Here is a 15,263-nt window from a genome sequence, read left to right as displayed (position 1 = left end):
TCTCAATACTCTTCTCCAGCACCACAGCTCAAAGGCATCAATTCTCCTTCTATCCTCCTTAGTCATTGTCCAACTGTCTGATGCGTAACAAGTGATTGCGAAGACCATAGCCTGTATCAGACGCACTTTAGTCGCCAGAGAGACTCCATTGCTCTTCAGTACTTTGGAGAGGTCCCTAACAGCAGACTTTCCCATGGCAATGCGCCTTTTCATTTCCTGGCTGTTGGTGCCAAGACTGTTGACTATGGAGCCAAGCAAACTAAAGCTGTGTACAATCTCAATCTCTTCACCATCCTAAATATAATTTATTGACAAAATGACTGTAACAGGAATATACAGGAAATTGGAGTAAGAAAGGTTATTTGTTTAAAGTATATTAAATTTATAGGGAAATAAGTACCCAGTTGATTAAGCTAATGTCTTTATTATCCATATGAAGAGGCTAGTCCTTAGAAAAGACATTATGTAGGACAAGATGGAGAGTCAGAAAAAAAGGGAGACTCTCATCAGTATGGACTGACACAGTGACTATAATAATGAGCTTGAGAATATCAGAGATGATGAGAGTGATGCAGGATAGGATATGGTTCACATCTTAAGTTCATGTGTGTTTGTGAGTAGTGATTTACTCAAGGACATATAACAAGGGCATTATAATATGATATACCAGGACAAAATGTTAGGTTTCTTAGTGTTTCTAAATTCTTTCTAATTTATAGAAGTAAGACTGTAATAATTCTCATAGAAACTCAATAACCATATAATGAATCTAACTTTCAGGATAGTCCTTTCCCAAGAAGAACTCTGAAGATGATTCAGCCTTCAGCTGCTGGATCTCTTGTTGGGAGAGAATGTGAGGTATGCATTTACTGTGTTAAAAAAGGGTGCACACAATAATGCCTCTGCATTAAAAATACACCAAAATTTTCTTGATTAGAGACACTAAATCATTGAAATTTGGGAATTTAAGGAGTTATAATTTCCCAAAGAGAGTAGTTTTTGTTTAATTTGGGAAGTTGAAAATTTATATGAATACTGGAATGGTATAATAAGTTACTTAATTATTATTTAAGTTAATGATATTTCAAGATTAGAATGATAAATTCTCTAATTTATCTCTCTGTGTAAGTGATGGAATGAGGCTGTCTAGACTTTGACAGGTTGAAACTGTTGCCTTTCTGTGGTACTGGAATATTTAAATATGGTAAAAATAATTTCAGCTAAACTTGAGATGTATTCTGTCAAAATAACTGCTACAACTAAAAATCTTAACTCAAAGTCAAGTAATTCAATGCCATAGAGTCAGGATTGACTCATATTTGACGCTCCAGTGGGTTTCCAAAGCCGTAAATCGCAGAGGAGGAGATTGCCCATCTTTCTCCTGTGGGAGCTGCAGATGGATTTGTATTGCCAGACTCTACAGAGTACAACTATTTTAAATTAGCTAACTTTGAAAAAAGGAGAGCTATAGAAGTTAAAAATTTGAGTGCTCATTTGTAATGTTCAAATACCCAACTTCCTTATTCGGTAAATCATAATAAATGAGATTGATCTATGCATTTTCATTACAGTTGGCCAAAGGCATATACAAAAGAAAACATGGAACTGGCCAATTAACATCTAAGACTTCCAGCCCTGGAGGTGTTAATGCCCCAGAATATAATGAAAATAAAAATCTTGGAGGAGTCAACCAGGAAGCATTTGATCTTATGGTTAAAGGTGTGTAAAATAACTTTTACCTTGAAGATTTTAAATGGAATTAAAGGCAAATACGTATTTGTTACACTGTCAGGAGTTCTAGCCACAGCATTTTTATATAGGTTCTTTGTTTATATCTTTTTTTGTGGTTATTATTGTTTGTATACACGTGAACATTTGTTGAGGTCCAAATGTAGATAAAATAGTAAAGAGCAGGATAGTTGTTAACATAGCAGCTCTGATTTGATTGCCTTTCAATTGTATAAGATGGAAATAGATTTTTCATTAGAAAAACGTTTAGAGGATGAATTTGAATAATAAATTTAAGTAATCCAAGAGAATATAAAGGAAGCCAATAGAGAAACCTAGTCAAAATAAAACCAGTAATGATAAAGGAGAGTTGGTCCTATAATAAATACTAGTTTTTAATAGAATGGCAGTAGAATGTTGTTATGAAATGGAATATTTCCACAGACTAAAAGTTTGACTACATGTTTGTTGTGGGGTTTTTTGTTTTGTTTTGTTTTGGGTTTTTTTGGGGGGGAGAGGGGGCACGGTAAAAGCTTAGAGATAAAAAGATACCTTTACAAGGTTAAAATTTGATAAACCAGAAACCAAACCCGCTGACATTGAGTTGATTATGACCCATAGCGACCCTTCTTCAGGTTTCTGGGGCTGTAAATCTTTGTGGGAAGAGACTGTTCATTTCCAATATTGTGGCAAGTTGATATCATTTTGGTGCTACAATGTAGGACCTATATTTGGGCGATAATCTTGGGAAGAAAAAAAAAAAAACAACCACCCCCCTTTGCTTTAATCTAATCATAGGAATAGGCAAATCCCAGTTTGAGGGCAGTCAGTTGATAAGTACTTTTCAAAAATACCAGTGTTCACCATCCAGATAAGTATATAACATATAAATACTTAAAGCAAATGTTGCATATTTTATCAGTTTAGGTGAAATTATGTTTATTGCAGTTGATTACAATTCCGAAAGACGGAAATCTTTAAAAAATAAAATACTGGAAAAACATTAAAAAATTGATTTGGTTTTAATCTTTTAAAATGGGTATGACTATGGATAGTATTGAGTAAGATTGGAAATAGTTTTTTTAATAGAAAAAAATTCCTTAAGTTTTATGGTAGCATAAAACATGTTTGCATATAAAACAATTTCTTTCAGAAAATCCATCCTCTCAGTATTGGAAAGAAGTAGCAGAACAACGAAGGAAGGCTCTCTATGAAACTCTTAAGGAAAATGAGAAAGTATGTGCTGAAAATAGCTGTGTCATTTTTTAAAATTCAGGATTATTTTCCTTGTATTGCTTATCATATCTGTTAGAGCAGTGTTAGATAGCTTTCATGTTGATGTAAGGAAAGTATAATTAGAATGACAACTTAATTACCAGAATTATTTCACAAAAAGAAGCCTACTGTGTAGGGATAAAAATTTCACCTGAAGCACAAACAGAGACTTGTACACCAGTGGTATTCAATGGTTGTTCACCATCACAAGAACATGGAAACAGTCCAGATGCCCAACCACAATGGTGTGGATTGAGAAATTATGGTATATTCACAAGATGGAATACTATGCAGCACTCAGGAGCAATGATTTTGTAAATTACTACCTAACAAGGGAGGGACTGGAGAATTAGTGAACTAACTCAGTCTCATAAAGACAAATACTATATAGGAACATTGTAGCATAAGTATGAGGATCCAAGGAGCGAGGGTGCTTAATCATAGGGTCACACAATTTGATGGGTGGAGGGAGGGTTGGGTAAAGGAAAGGGGAACGATCTGATCCAGTGTGAAAAACAGTGTATACAAACTTTATGAACTTTCTAAGTAAACCAGTATAAAATAAAAACATTATCAATGATATGGTTGGAGGCTTAAAGTTTAGTTCTCAGCGTAATCATGTTGATAGAATTCTGAATTTATTTATGTTATATAGCTTCATAAAGAAATTGAAGAGAAAGACAGTGAAATTGCTCGCTTGAAGAAAGAGAATAAAGAATTGGCAGAAGTAGCACAGCATGTACATTATATGGCAGAGCTGATTGAGGTAGGTATTTTTAACTAGTTAAAATTAAATTAATCTAATTAAAAGTTCATAATTTTTTTTTCTCTATGCTATAGAAGGAGTATTCTATCATTGTTTCAGCTCTGGAATCAGATTTCTGGGTTTAATTCATAGCTCCCTGCCTACCACCATTAAGTTAAGCAGACTGTTTCTCTTGTCAGACCTTTGTTTTCCTCTTCTCTGAAATGAAAATATTTTGTAGGCTTGTTAACTTGTAACACATGGGAAGATAACAGAAATGACTAGGGGATAGAAGGGGAAAATAACTACTTAGTATTTATTATTCTGAAGCAATATTTATTTTATTGTAAAAATAGAACAGTCAACTTCTGCTTGAAAAATAGAAGGCATGGAAAATTCTATTTTATGGTTAATACATTTCCAAGCAGCTTTTACTTTAATGCTAGTGTGACTTTATTATCATTTCTCAAATTGTTAATTGGTGTACTAAATAATTTGGTGGTTTATTTTTTTTTCCATTTTTGAAATTAAAAATGTATTCATTAAAATTTGCCTGATGACTTAAGTTTTCACTTAGCAATAATGTGGAAACTTTCCTAAATGACCATAAAAAATTTGGTTCACAGTCCATTGGACATTAAAAACCTGGTCCTTCACTACAGATATATGGAAATGTACCGATTGAAATTGCATCCTGAAAGCCTTATAGTACTTTTAAAAAATGAACACATTTTAAATATTGACTTTGCTGAAATGTGATGGACTATAGTAAAACTTTGATGTAGCTCTTGACTATCAGTGTGAGTGTTGCAAAAGAGCCACATTAGAACATTGAAGGCCAATAATATTAGTATGCTAAAATGGACTTAGGATTTAAAGTTTTACCTTAATAATAAATGTACTTAATAATAAATAATAAATTATTGCTTTATTTTAAAAGAGACTGAAGAATGAACCTCTGGGTAACTGTGAATCATCGAGCAGTCAGGAATTTGAGTCGGAAGAGGAAACTGATGAAGATTCAGAAGTGGAAGACTCCGATATTAGCACAAGTGCTGAAGAAATTGTATCTTCCTCTACAGATTCAAAACCATGTACATGAAATTGTTTAACATTTGATTCTTGACAAATACACTGCCAAAGTTTACCTCCATTATAGTTCTTTGTAACAGAGTAAATAATCAGACTGACTTGTTTGAATCCTGAGACTGTTGTTGTATTAAAATATAAATATTACCTATTTTTCATCTTATTTTTATGTAAATAATATTTTCTCAAGCATCTAGCATAATTTAAGTATATGATAAATAAATAAACTTTATTCTTAGCAAGAAGCATTGAGTGTATCTTGATATGTGGGAAGCTGAATATCAAATTTAATATTAATAAACTAAATGCTATATCAGGATATGAGGGAGGCTTAATACAAGCTAGAATTCACCCTGTGGCACTAAGGCATTCCCTAAGAGTCATCATTGTTCTTTGTATTTACTGAATCCCTCCCTGAGATAAGCATAAGGTAAACAATAGAAAGGAACTTGGCCTTATCTGCAAAAGACTTCCCCATGATCCCTTGTTTTTTATTTGTACTCCTTTATGATTTTCCTTTGTTTACCTTCCTTATGATTCTCAATAAATACCCAGAGAGACATGGCTTGAGGCCTTCAGTCAAGGAAACTGCTGGCCCATAACAACAACATTCTATCTCATTCCTGGTAGTCTGTCTCATTATTAATAATTATAAAAATACTTTACCCTTGGTCTACAACATTGATAGAGTATAGTGTGTCTATAGAAAAAACTTCATTTTTTGTGTGCTTTAATCCCAAAGGCAAGCAATTTTAATCCACCAGCTGCTCTGTGGGAGAAAGGTGGACAGTCTCTTCCCATGTAATTTCCTGCTTCTGAAAACCCACTGGGGGTCAGCTATGAGTCAACTCAATGCCATACAACAACTACTAACTTAGGGGAAAATGAACAGTCTGCTGTTTAGACTGAGATGATTGACTTTTTCATTTCCAAAGCTGCTTTCATCTCACACTCATTAAAGTTGGAAATAGTATTGATTTCCAGACTTGATTCTGATACTATTCTTACTGAGTAGTTTTTGGGATAGAGCGTGAGAATATCTTTTTCTGAAGTCCCTTACGTGGATCTCATTAACCAGGTAAAGGTTTGAGTGGCTAAAATGATCATACTTTTTTCAGGAGTTTAAAATGATGGGTGATAATCTTTTGTAAAACCAAAGGAGGTGGCTGGTAAAACTAAGAGATGCAGAGATAGTTGAGGGTTTTAAAGCTTTCTGTATTCTCACACATTCAACAACCTGTATATCTGCAAAATAAATGAGTGTGGGTGGTTTTCATTGCAGTTCTGTTGAAACCAATTTATAGCTTACCCTTCAGTGGGTTTTCAGCAACTGTAAATTGCACAGGAGATTACCTTTTCCTTCAATGGGGCAGATTGTGGATTCAAATCAAGCACTTGGGATTGGCAGTGCAACTACCTACCCACTAGGCCACCAAAGTTCCCTAAGAAATGATAGGGTAAGATTAAAGGTAGAAAAAGATGACATAGAAATTGAAAAACATACAGCAAATACAATCGGTTGAATAAATCTGTAAGCAGCAGGAAGGTATGCCGTGGATTAAATTGTGTCTCCAAAAATTACATATATAATGTGAGAAATACTTAATGACTCTCATGAACTGGTAAGCCTGATTAAAGGTGGAATTAGAATGCAATACCACTTAACCATAACCCTGATCTGAAGTATTAGAAGTTTCCCTTGCATGTGGCCTGGAAAACCAGTGGTTTCACAAGTTACTCTCACTCATTAATTTTTCCTAGCTGGTCTTCAGTGGGTTTTTGGAAGCTGTAAATTACATGGGAGGATATTTCCCATCTTTCTCCCAGTGAGAACCTGGTGAGTGGTGCAACTTTCTACTGACTTGGAAGTAAGTTTAACCAGAGTGCATATTAAAGGTAGGGATAGTGAGACTTCATCTCACTTACTTTGGGCATATTTTCAGGAGGAATCAGTACTGAGAGAAATTAATGCTGGGAAAGGTAGAGAGGATTGGTGAAAGAGGACGATCTCAATGAGATAGGTTAATGTGACTACCAGTAATGGATTTGAACATGACAGATTGTGAGGATAGAGTAAAATACAGATCTGATGTTCATAGGATCATTATGAATCATAGTCGACCTGACACCTAAATGCAGCAGTTAGAAAAACAAATAGGTATGTATTTTTTAGGCACTTTCTCGTAAGTGTTATAGTTTGTAATAAAAACTTTTAATAGGTCTGGTTAAACACTTCAAGTACAGGTATTACATAAAAATTACTAATTTCTGTAATCAAACCTACTCAAGTAAAACCTTACATATTTGTAACTGCATTACCCATGTACAGATGGATTGACAACGGTGACTGCTGCAACAGGCTCTTGTGTGTCAGAAAGTGTGAGGATGACAGATCTTTTGTTCATAGGGTCGCTATAAATATATTTTACTTGATGGCACCTAACAACAGCAATCTCTGTACAAATGGAAAAAAAAATTAGTTTAACATTTCTAGACTAATATGGCTATTAATTTCTGTACAATGACAACTCTACACAATACAACTGGGATACTTTTTCCAAAGTTGACAGCACAATTTTCCAAAAATTCCAACTTTGTGTGTGTGTGTACATACATATACGCTAGGTTCTGGAGTCATCAGAGACATCCAGCACATTCCACTTTACATATACTCCTAACAGATAAACTTAGAAGAGTAAAATTCTGTGAAAATGCAAGAGCCTCACTTTTAGACTATCTGTGATGTCTGAACACATGACATTCTCTTCACGTAGGTTTGTGTCCATGATCACTGAGTGTCATTAACACTGGCCAGAAATTGTTCATTGCCTTGAACTTCCACTTGGTCCTGTGTGTAGGAAGATCACACTGTGGGCAGAGGCAAGACTCCAGTAAAAGGGCAACTGGGAGTCCTGCATGGAAATAGTTGGGTCTGAATGAGTATGGTTAGGTCCCTGAGTGTTGCAAATGTTAGCATACTTTCTTCTAATGGAAAGGTTGGAGGTTAAAATCCATGCAGAGGGGTCTTGGAAGAAAGACCTGGTGGTCTACTTCGGAAAAATCTATCACTGAATATCCTATAGAGCCCAGTTCTACTCTGACAAACCTAAAGATGTCATGTCTCAGAACCGACTAATGGCAGTGGGTTTGTTTGTTTCTTTTTTAAAAAAAAACAGAAGTCATTGGTGGTAAGTTGGAACCAACTCGTCACTGACCCTCTAGTGGGTTTTTGGAAGAATATAAATTGCACGAGAGGATGCTGTCCATCGTTCTCCCGGGGCGTGGATGGCCAGAGACATTGCCTTTGGGTTAATATCACAACTCCCCACAGATTATGCCACCCACCACAGCTTGCTTGAATGGATATGCGTGGGATAATAGTGCCTAATAATGTAAGCAATGTCAGGCTGGAGACTAAGGTGTGCCTGATCTGGGTTATAGTCTTCGCAATTACGTGCTATGCATCAGAGAGTTGGACAGTGAATAGGGTTTATAGAAAGAGAATTGATGCCTTTGAGCTTTGGTGCTGGAGAAGAGTGTTGAATATACCATGGACTGCTAGGAGAACAAACAGGTTTGTCCTGGAGAAGGTGAAGCCGGAATGCTCCTTGGAGTCAAGGATTCTGAAGCTATGTCTAACATACTTTGGGCATGTTGCAAGGAGGGACTGGTCCTTGGAGAGGGACATCATGCTTGGCAGAGTGGAGGGGCGGCAAAGGAGAGAAAGACCTTCGATGAGATGGATCGATTTTGTGACTGGAGCAGTGGGAATAAGTGTGCTTGAGATGGCTAGGTTGGCACACGATAGATGAGCATTTAGAGCTCTTGGACATAGGGTCGCTATGAGTCGCAAGTGACTCGATGGCACATAACAACAACAACAATGTAAGCGGTAACTATGAAATGGGTTAGGAGTTGACATTTCTAGGTGTCCTGGCTCAGTTATTTTAATACACCATCCTCACCCATTCACCATCACTCCTAGCAGGTATTTTACATAGATACTGCATCTTCTAGATGCACTACTATTTCATTAACTTAAGTTCTTTGAGGTTGTTTCAAATAGAAATGCTTTTCAGAAATTTGATTATTAGTAGAAAGTGTATGAAAATTGATAAAGAACTCTTCAACTATATAATAGAACACACTGATGAATAACATATCAGACTTTTATTATTATTTACTGCAGTTTCCCAGAATAGAATAAGGGTACTGTCAGCAGAAGCATATCAGTGGGTTTAGAGAAATTAAATCCTGTGAAAACCAACAAGGAAATAGAGCACCTCTGCAAAATTCTCAGGCCATCCAGACCAATTCTCAACAGCCAATACCTGCAGTTGATATTTGAGGAAGTAAAAATTTTTAAGTTCCTTCATGCAAAACAAGTTATTGCAGGTCATGGCAGAGAGGGTGTAACACGTCCAAAATTTAACAAGGAGGCGGCTGTTTCTTTCACTTTTCTCAGGAACTTCATGTGGCTCCTCAAGAAAACCAACCAGAAGAGGAATAAAATGCAAGTGTTTGGCTTTTCTCTGATTGATAGGGTTTAAGTAGCACCAGCATGCCACACTTTGGAGCAGCAGAATCTTTACTTTTGGTGTCATCACACAGTTTTCCAGCAGGTCATGTACTTCTTTCATGTACTCAGTTGCAAATTTCCCAGCAGCTGGTCCTCCTGTAAAATAAGAATTTCTATAAGTGGTTGGTATGGTTATCCTTGACAATATATCTAATTATTAAATATAAACTTTCTTATTGATGGCTTTTTTGGAATGCTCGTATGTTAGGCTCTTATATCTGTTACCAGGTGAGACTTGGGGTACTTGGAATTTTCCAGTCTTTCTCCGCATTATCATATGATGCTGTAAAGACTAACTAGAAGGTGTATTTTGAAGGAGGAGTATATAAAATAGAATCCCAGGGTGGTTGCTAATGGGAAGATTCAAGTTCACCTAGAGGTGTCTCAGGAAAAGGCCTGATAATCTGACTCATTGCCATTGAGTTGGAACTAACTCATAGCTGACCCTCCAGTGGATATTTGCTGTAAATTGTTGGAAAGGAGATTGGTCTTCTTTCTTCTGGAGAGCAGTTGTTAGATTGAAACCACTTGCCTTTGTGTTGGCTGTGCAATTCCATACCCACTGAGCCACCAGAGTTATTCCCAAAATAAACAGCTATTGAAAATCCTGTGGAGCAATTGTACTCATTCTCACTTGTGTTCATCCCAACACGAGTTGGGATTGATTCAATGACAAATTTTTCTTAATTTATAAAATCCTATAAGGTCACATCCTGCTAGTGACTTCTCACGGATTCCTTTGATTAGGCACTGCGCTTATTGTCTTTGAGTCAGAACTTATAGCTGACCCTCCGCTGGGTCTTCAGAGACTTGACACAGAAGAGATTGCTCATTTTTCTCCATGGAGCAGCTGGTGGATTTGAAAGACCAGAAAGGTGCTGCCTTTGGGTTAGCAGCACAACTTTCTACCAACTATGTCAGAGAGAGTGGAAATTGGCCTAGCAAGTCAGCTTTGTGATGATCTCCTTCCTGATTCTCTATCTTTATTGCTTGGAAGAAACAAGACAACCATTAGATCAAACAAGAGCAAGCCAAAGACTGAGAGGCACAGAATGTTAACTGGCGAAGAGTCTCTTGCCTAACTTTTCTACAGATCTGTGACCAACTTGACCTTAAAAAGATTTTCTCTGTCCACTGACTCCTTAGCTTGATCCTAGACTCTATCAGCATCAATCTGAATTCCTGTTCCTTCTAATTTGAATGAAGCTCCCACTTCCAACAAAGTACAAGCCAGAAGGCACTGGATAAAGAGTGTTTAGGTTATAAAGAGCGCTTGGCATAGTTAACCAGACTCCAGTCGTTGGAGAGTTGATTCTGTTGCATTTCTCTTGTGCTGCCACACCTAGATGAATGCAAAAATATTCTATGCAGCAATAAAACTTTAGCTGAAACTTGGTCAAAGTCATTCCTAAGGCTTTGCAAAAAAAAAAAAAATAATTTTTTTAAAACATCAAACTAAAGGGTTCTGGTTCTTTGATAATTTAGCTAGCACTGTTCCTGAATGATGAATAAATATAGGGAAAGAATCTCCCCATGAATAAAGTATCATTTTGCATTCATTCTCTTGGCAGTAGCACCTGAGCTCTCTGTATCTTGTATCTCTCTCCACCCCCAACTCTGATAGTGTTCCTCAACCATTTTGTCATCAAAAAATCCCTTTTACTATATTCTCTCATGGAAATCCTTCTTTGAAACATTTCATCTATCAAATGAAACAAAAGAAAAAACCTCCTTGAAGCCACTTGCTGTTTTAAGTCAGTTCTGACTCATAATGACCCCATGCATGTCAGAGTAGAACTGATGTCCTGCAACATTTTCAATGTCTGTGATCTTTCAGATGTGCATTGCCCAGCCCTTCTTTTGAGCTGCCTTTTTCTGGATATTAACCACCAACCTTTTGGTTAGTAGCCAAAAGCTTAACCATTTGTGTCACTCAGGGACTGTGTCAAACTACATCTGAATAATTGTTACTTTTTTAAAAAAATATAATAATTTTGTAGCTGTGGTTTGAGTTAATTAGATGTACTGTTGAGAAAGATATATCAAATTTCACAGTATCTTGAGAAGTGTCTTATAAAAAAGGTAGAATGAATTTAGATTTGACAATCATGAGAACAGTGTGTGTTTAAGATGATTTATCATTTAATTTTCTAATCAAGTACATAATAATAGTATATTTTACAAATGTAACACATTGGTTTTCCTGGTAAGTGCCCTTAAAACATTAAATTCTTTTTTAAGAAAAATTTTATTTTGTATTTTATTTCTTCAATTACCCATTCATGTTCATCAAGGTCGTAGTGAATTTCCAAATGTTTGAGTATTTTTCTCCTTTATCCTCTTGTTATTGATTTCTAATTTTGTAGCATTGTGGTCTGAGAAATTGCTTTCTATTATTTCTACATTTTAAATTTTTTTATTTTTTATTTTTTTATATTTAAATAGCATTCAGTTTATTACAAATATTTAGTATTGGCTTCCCATATTTCCCCTCTTTTGTTTATATCACAATTATGTTATCATCTAGGTGAAACATTAAATTCTTATTAATTATTCTAGTGGCATTATCATAGCCAGTGAGCTCTTTCCAAGGTGTGATTATTACTAATTGAAAATTGGAATTGATTGAAAATTGTTTTCTGAGTTTAAAAAAAAAATCTTACAAGGTAAAAAAAAGAAAATACTTTTAGTCTGGGTAAAATTATCCCTAGATTGGAGTTGTATTAACTAAATATGTTGTTATGTACTATCAAGTAAAAAACAGCTAACAGCTGACCCTCCAGTGGATATTCAGAGGTAGTAAATTGCATAGCAGATTGCCCATCTTTCTTCTGCAGAGCAGCTGATAGATTTGAACTATGTGCCTTTGACTTGTCAGTGTAACTCCTTGCCACTAAACTACCAGAGAGCCCTTTAGCTAAGTATGTTGTTAAATGCTGTCAAGTTGAGTATGACTCCTAGCCACCCTATGAACAAAAGGCCTGAACTCTATTCTATAACCCTATTTAAGGAAGGCCTGGTGATCTAGTTCTGAAAACCAGATAGGAAAACCTGTAGTTCATCATCGTTCTCTGTATCCGTGGAGTTTCCAGAGGCATGTGCTTTGGGAAGTGGATGCCACTCCTGCTTCCAAGCCTGAATCAATCTGGGAGCTCCACCAAACACTGTCTTACCATGGGTAACCATTATGGTGTTTGTCACACCTATGGCACAGTGTTCAGCATCACAGCAACCCAAGTTACAGCAGATAGACTACTGCTGTACCACTTAAAAGAATGTTCATCCCAAAATCAATAAACACCTACCAGCTTTTTTAAAAACAGGGATGCCCACCAAAGGCTGGTTTACTATAAACCAGAGACACCCCTACCCCCCAGCCTATAGCTCGTTGTTAGCTAGATCTGGCAAGTCCAATCATCTGACACCTGCTTGTGCACAAATAAAGAGCCAAAAAATAACTAAGTATAGATCTTTATTTTACGGTAATGAGAACTATGATTATGTTTGTGTGTGTATATATACAGCCACAGATATGTTGTTGTGTACTGTAGAGTTGGAACCAATCCATAGTGACCCACCACTCCAGAGTGTTTTCAGTCAATTAGTCACAGGGGAGGAGCTTGCCCATCCTCTGTAGAGCAGCTGGTGGATTTAAACCATGTGTGTGTGTGTGTGTGTGTAAAAATATATATATATTTAAAATTTTTATTTTTTAGAGTTTCCAGTCATTATTTGTTGCACTTTTCTCCCTACCCACCCCCTCCCCCCAATTCACTCTTCTCCTTGAAAAGAAAAACTCTTTCATTTTTATGCAATGCCCCCCACCCAAGTCCACTCCACTATGGAGCCTTTACTCTGAACTTCTATAATGACAAGAATACCCATTCATATATCTTTTAAATAGTTCTCTCCCTCATCTGTTTTAATATATACTATATATGTTGTATATACAGTATATATACTTGAATATATACTGTGAATGTATATATGTATACTGTGAATGTACTTAAATATATACTATGAATGTTATCGCATATATACTATGAATATATAATAAGCTTTGAATATATACTATGAATACTACTCTGAATATTTACTATGCATATTGTTGTTGGGTGTCATCAACTTTATGAACAGATCTGAACCTTGCCCTATCTTGCACCATCCTTATGATTGCTGATATACTTGAGCCCATTGTTCAGTCTTATACTACGTATTATATGACATATATCTTTAAAAATAATAAAATGGGGGGAACCCATTTCATCAGTAATTTATTTAATGGATGTTTTCTTTTAAAATTTGAACCCCTTAAGGAGAAAATAAGTATCTTTTGTGGTGCAAGGATAAAGAACTAACGATTTAAACCAAAGAAAGATTGTAAGAATTTTAAAACTACAGTCATGAAAATTATTAAATTACAGTGTTATTAACAAGGAAAAGGATTTTGAAACAATTGTTTTGAAACACTGTTTGAACTGGTACCTGTGAAGGCCAATAATCCAATTCTGTAGGCAGCTTGAGCTCTCTTCTCCAGGGCCAAAGACTTATTTCTCAACATATGACCTAACACCAAAATTTTTCCTTTGTGAAAAATACTGTCAGCTGAAGAAATATGTTCTTCTTCCTCTGTAACAAAAAAATCCTTAACATAGAGTTTATAGATTTTCTGGATACCCTGATATAGCTGCACAAGGTAATTATAAAGCCGAATCCTAACTCGTTTCCACAACCCATGTTTCTTAGTCATTGTGTGAAAGGGCCTTTGGTACTTAAACTGCAACACTAGTGGTAAAGTGATTTCATAGTCGAGAACTCTGGAATGCATCCCTTAGCAACACTAGAATGGTGGGTCAGTGGTAAGGTTCTTAACTAACATACAGGAGATATGGGTTTGATTTCTACCAATACTCTTGTCTGTAAGTGGAGGCTTGTGTGTTTTTATAATGTTGAACTTGCTTCAGTGAAGTGTCCAGACTAAGATCAATGTGGAAAAAAGGGGCTGATGATCTGCTTCTGAAAACCAGACAGGAAAGTCCTCTAGATCACATGGTCTGACTCATATTCATTCTCTATGTAGATATCTTTATTTGGATGCCTAAGAGGCTTCTGAAACTGAACATATACAATACAGGATTATTATCCTTTCTTTAGTCTATTGCTTCATAGCTTTAGCATCCCATTCTTCTGTTTGCTTAGGTTAAAAAAATTTTATCCTTTCCATATCTCTGTCTCATTTCCCATATTCAATCTATCAGGAAATCTTAATGATTCTACTTTTAAAATATATCCAAAACTTGACATTTTCTATAAAAAGAAAAATTCCACAACAAAAACACAACCTACCAGTCACATCATATTTCTACATATGTACTTGTATATATGCTGTAAGTAGATACATCTAGAGCCAATGAGGTGAAATGATGACAACTTCTTTTTTTAAAAAAAAGATTATTTTATTAATTTTAATGAACATTTACAGAGATTTTGGGTTTCCATTCATTCATTGTTGAGCTATTTTGTCTACTCTCCTCCCAAGTTCGTTCCTCTCTTTTTTTTCTCCCTTGAAAGTCTATTTTAATTGTCCAATTGCTACAGTGCTTGTGAAAACCAGTTCTGATTAATCTCCTTTGTCAGTGTGTCCTTTGCCGTTCCCTATCACTCCTCCCTGAGAGAGATTTCACCCTGATTCATTAGGAAAAGGGGACAGCGTATTCTCTTAGCTACTTCTTGCTAGGTTTCAGGGTGAAGATCTTCTCTCACTACTCTAAAGGGCCCCTTTGGCAATAGGAAACACGTAGACTATTGTGGAGATTGATTTTGGAATTTAGATGCACTGCTATCAAT

The 15,263-nt window shown here is 35.8% G+C and overlaps 2 protein-coding genes across 2 annotated transcripts in view; one reads left to right on the top strand and one right to left on the bottom strand.

Annotated features, from left to right (window-relative positions):
* Positions 1–4,850, top strand: part of LOC102859699 (geminin-like) — a 9,698-nt gene extending 4,848 nt beyond the window's left edge. Inside the window, exons 2-6 of the mRNA XM_006888648.1 lie at positions 781–858; positions 1,572–1,719; positions 2,882–2,964; positions 3,659–3,769; positions 4,689–4,850. Coding sequence (XP_006888710.1) covers positions 781–858; positions 1,572–1,719; positions 2,882–2,964; positions 3,659–3,769; positions 4,689–4,850 — 582 coding nt within the window. The remainder of the gene's footprint in view (positions 1–780; positions 859–1,571; positions 1,720–2,881; positions 2,965–3,658; positions 3,770–4,688) is intronic.
* A 4,234-nt stretch (positions 4,851–9,084) lies between these two features.
* LOC102850311 lies at positions 9,085–14,166 on the bottom strand. The gene is made up of 2 exons (XM_006888683.1): positions 13,902–14,166; positions 9,085–9,512 (listed from the first exon to the last, which is right to left on the bottom strand). Exons 1-2 carry the CDS (start codon positions 14,164–14,166, stop codon positions 9,085–9,087), a joined length of 693 nt encoding a protein of 230 aa, XP_006888745.1.
* Positions 14,167–15,263: the final 1,097 nt, after the last annotated feature.

The sequence above is a fragment of the Elephantulus edwardii genome, unplaced genomic scaffold (assembly GCF_000299155.1).
Source record: "Elephantulus edwardii isolate Elephantulus edwardi_28Jun2011 unplaced genomic scaffold, EleEdw1.0 scaffold00070, whole genome shotgun sequence".
Taxonomy (NCBI): Eukaryota; Metazoa; Chordata; class Mammalia; order Macroscelidea; family Macroscelididae; genus Elephantulus; species Elephantulus edwardii.
Note: the sequence above shows the minus strand (reverse complement) of the source record. Positions and strands in the feature narration are given on the sequence as shown.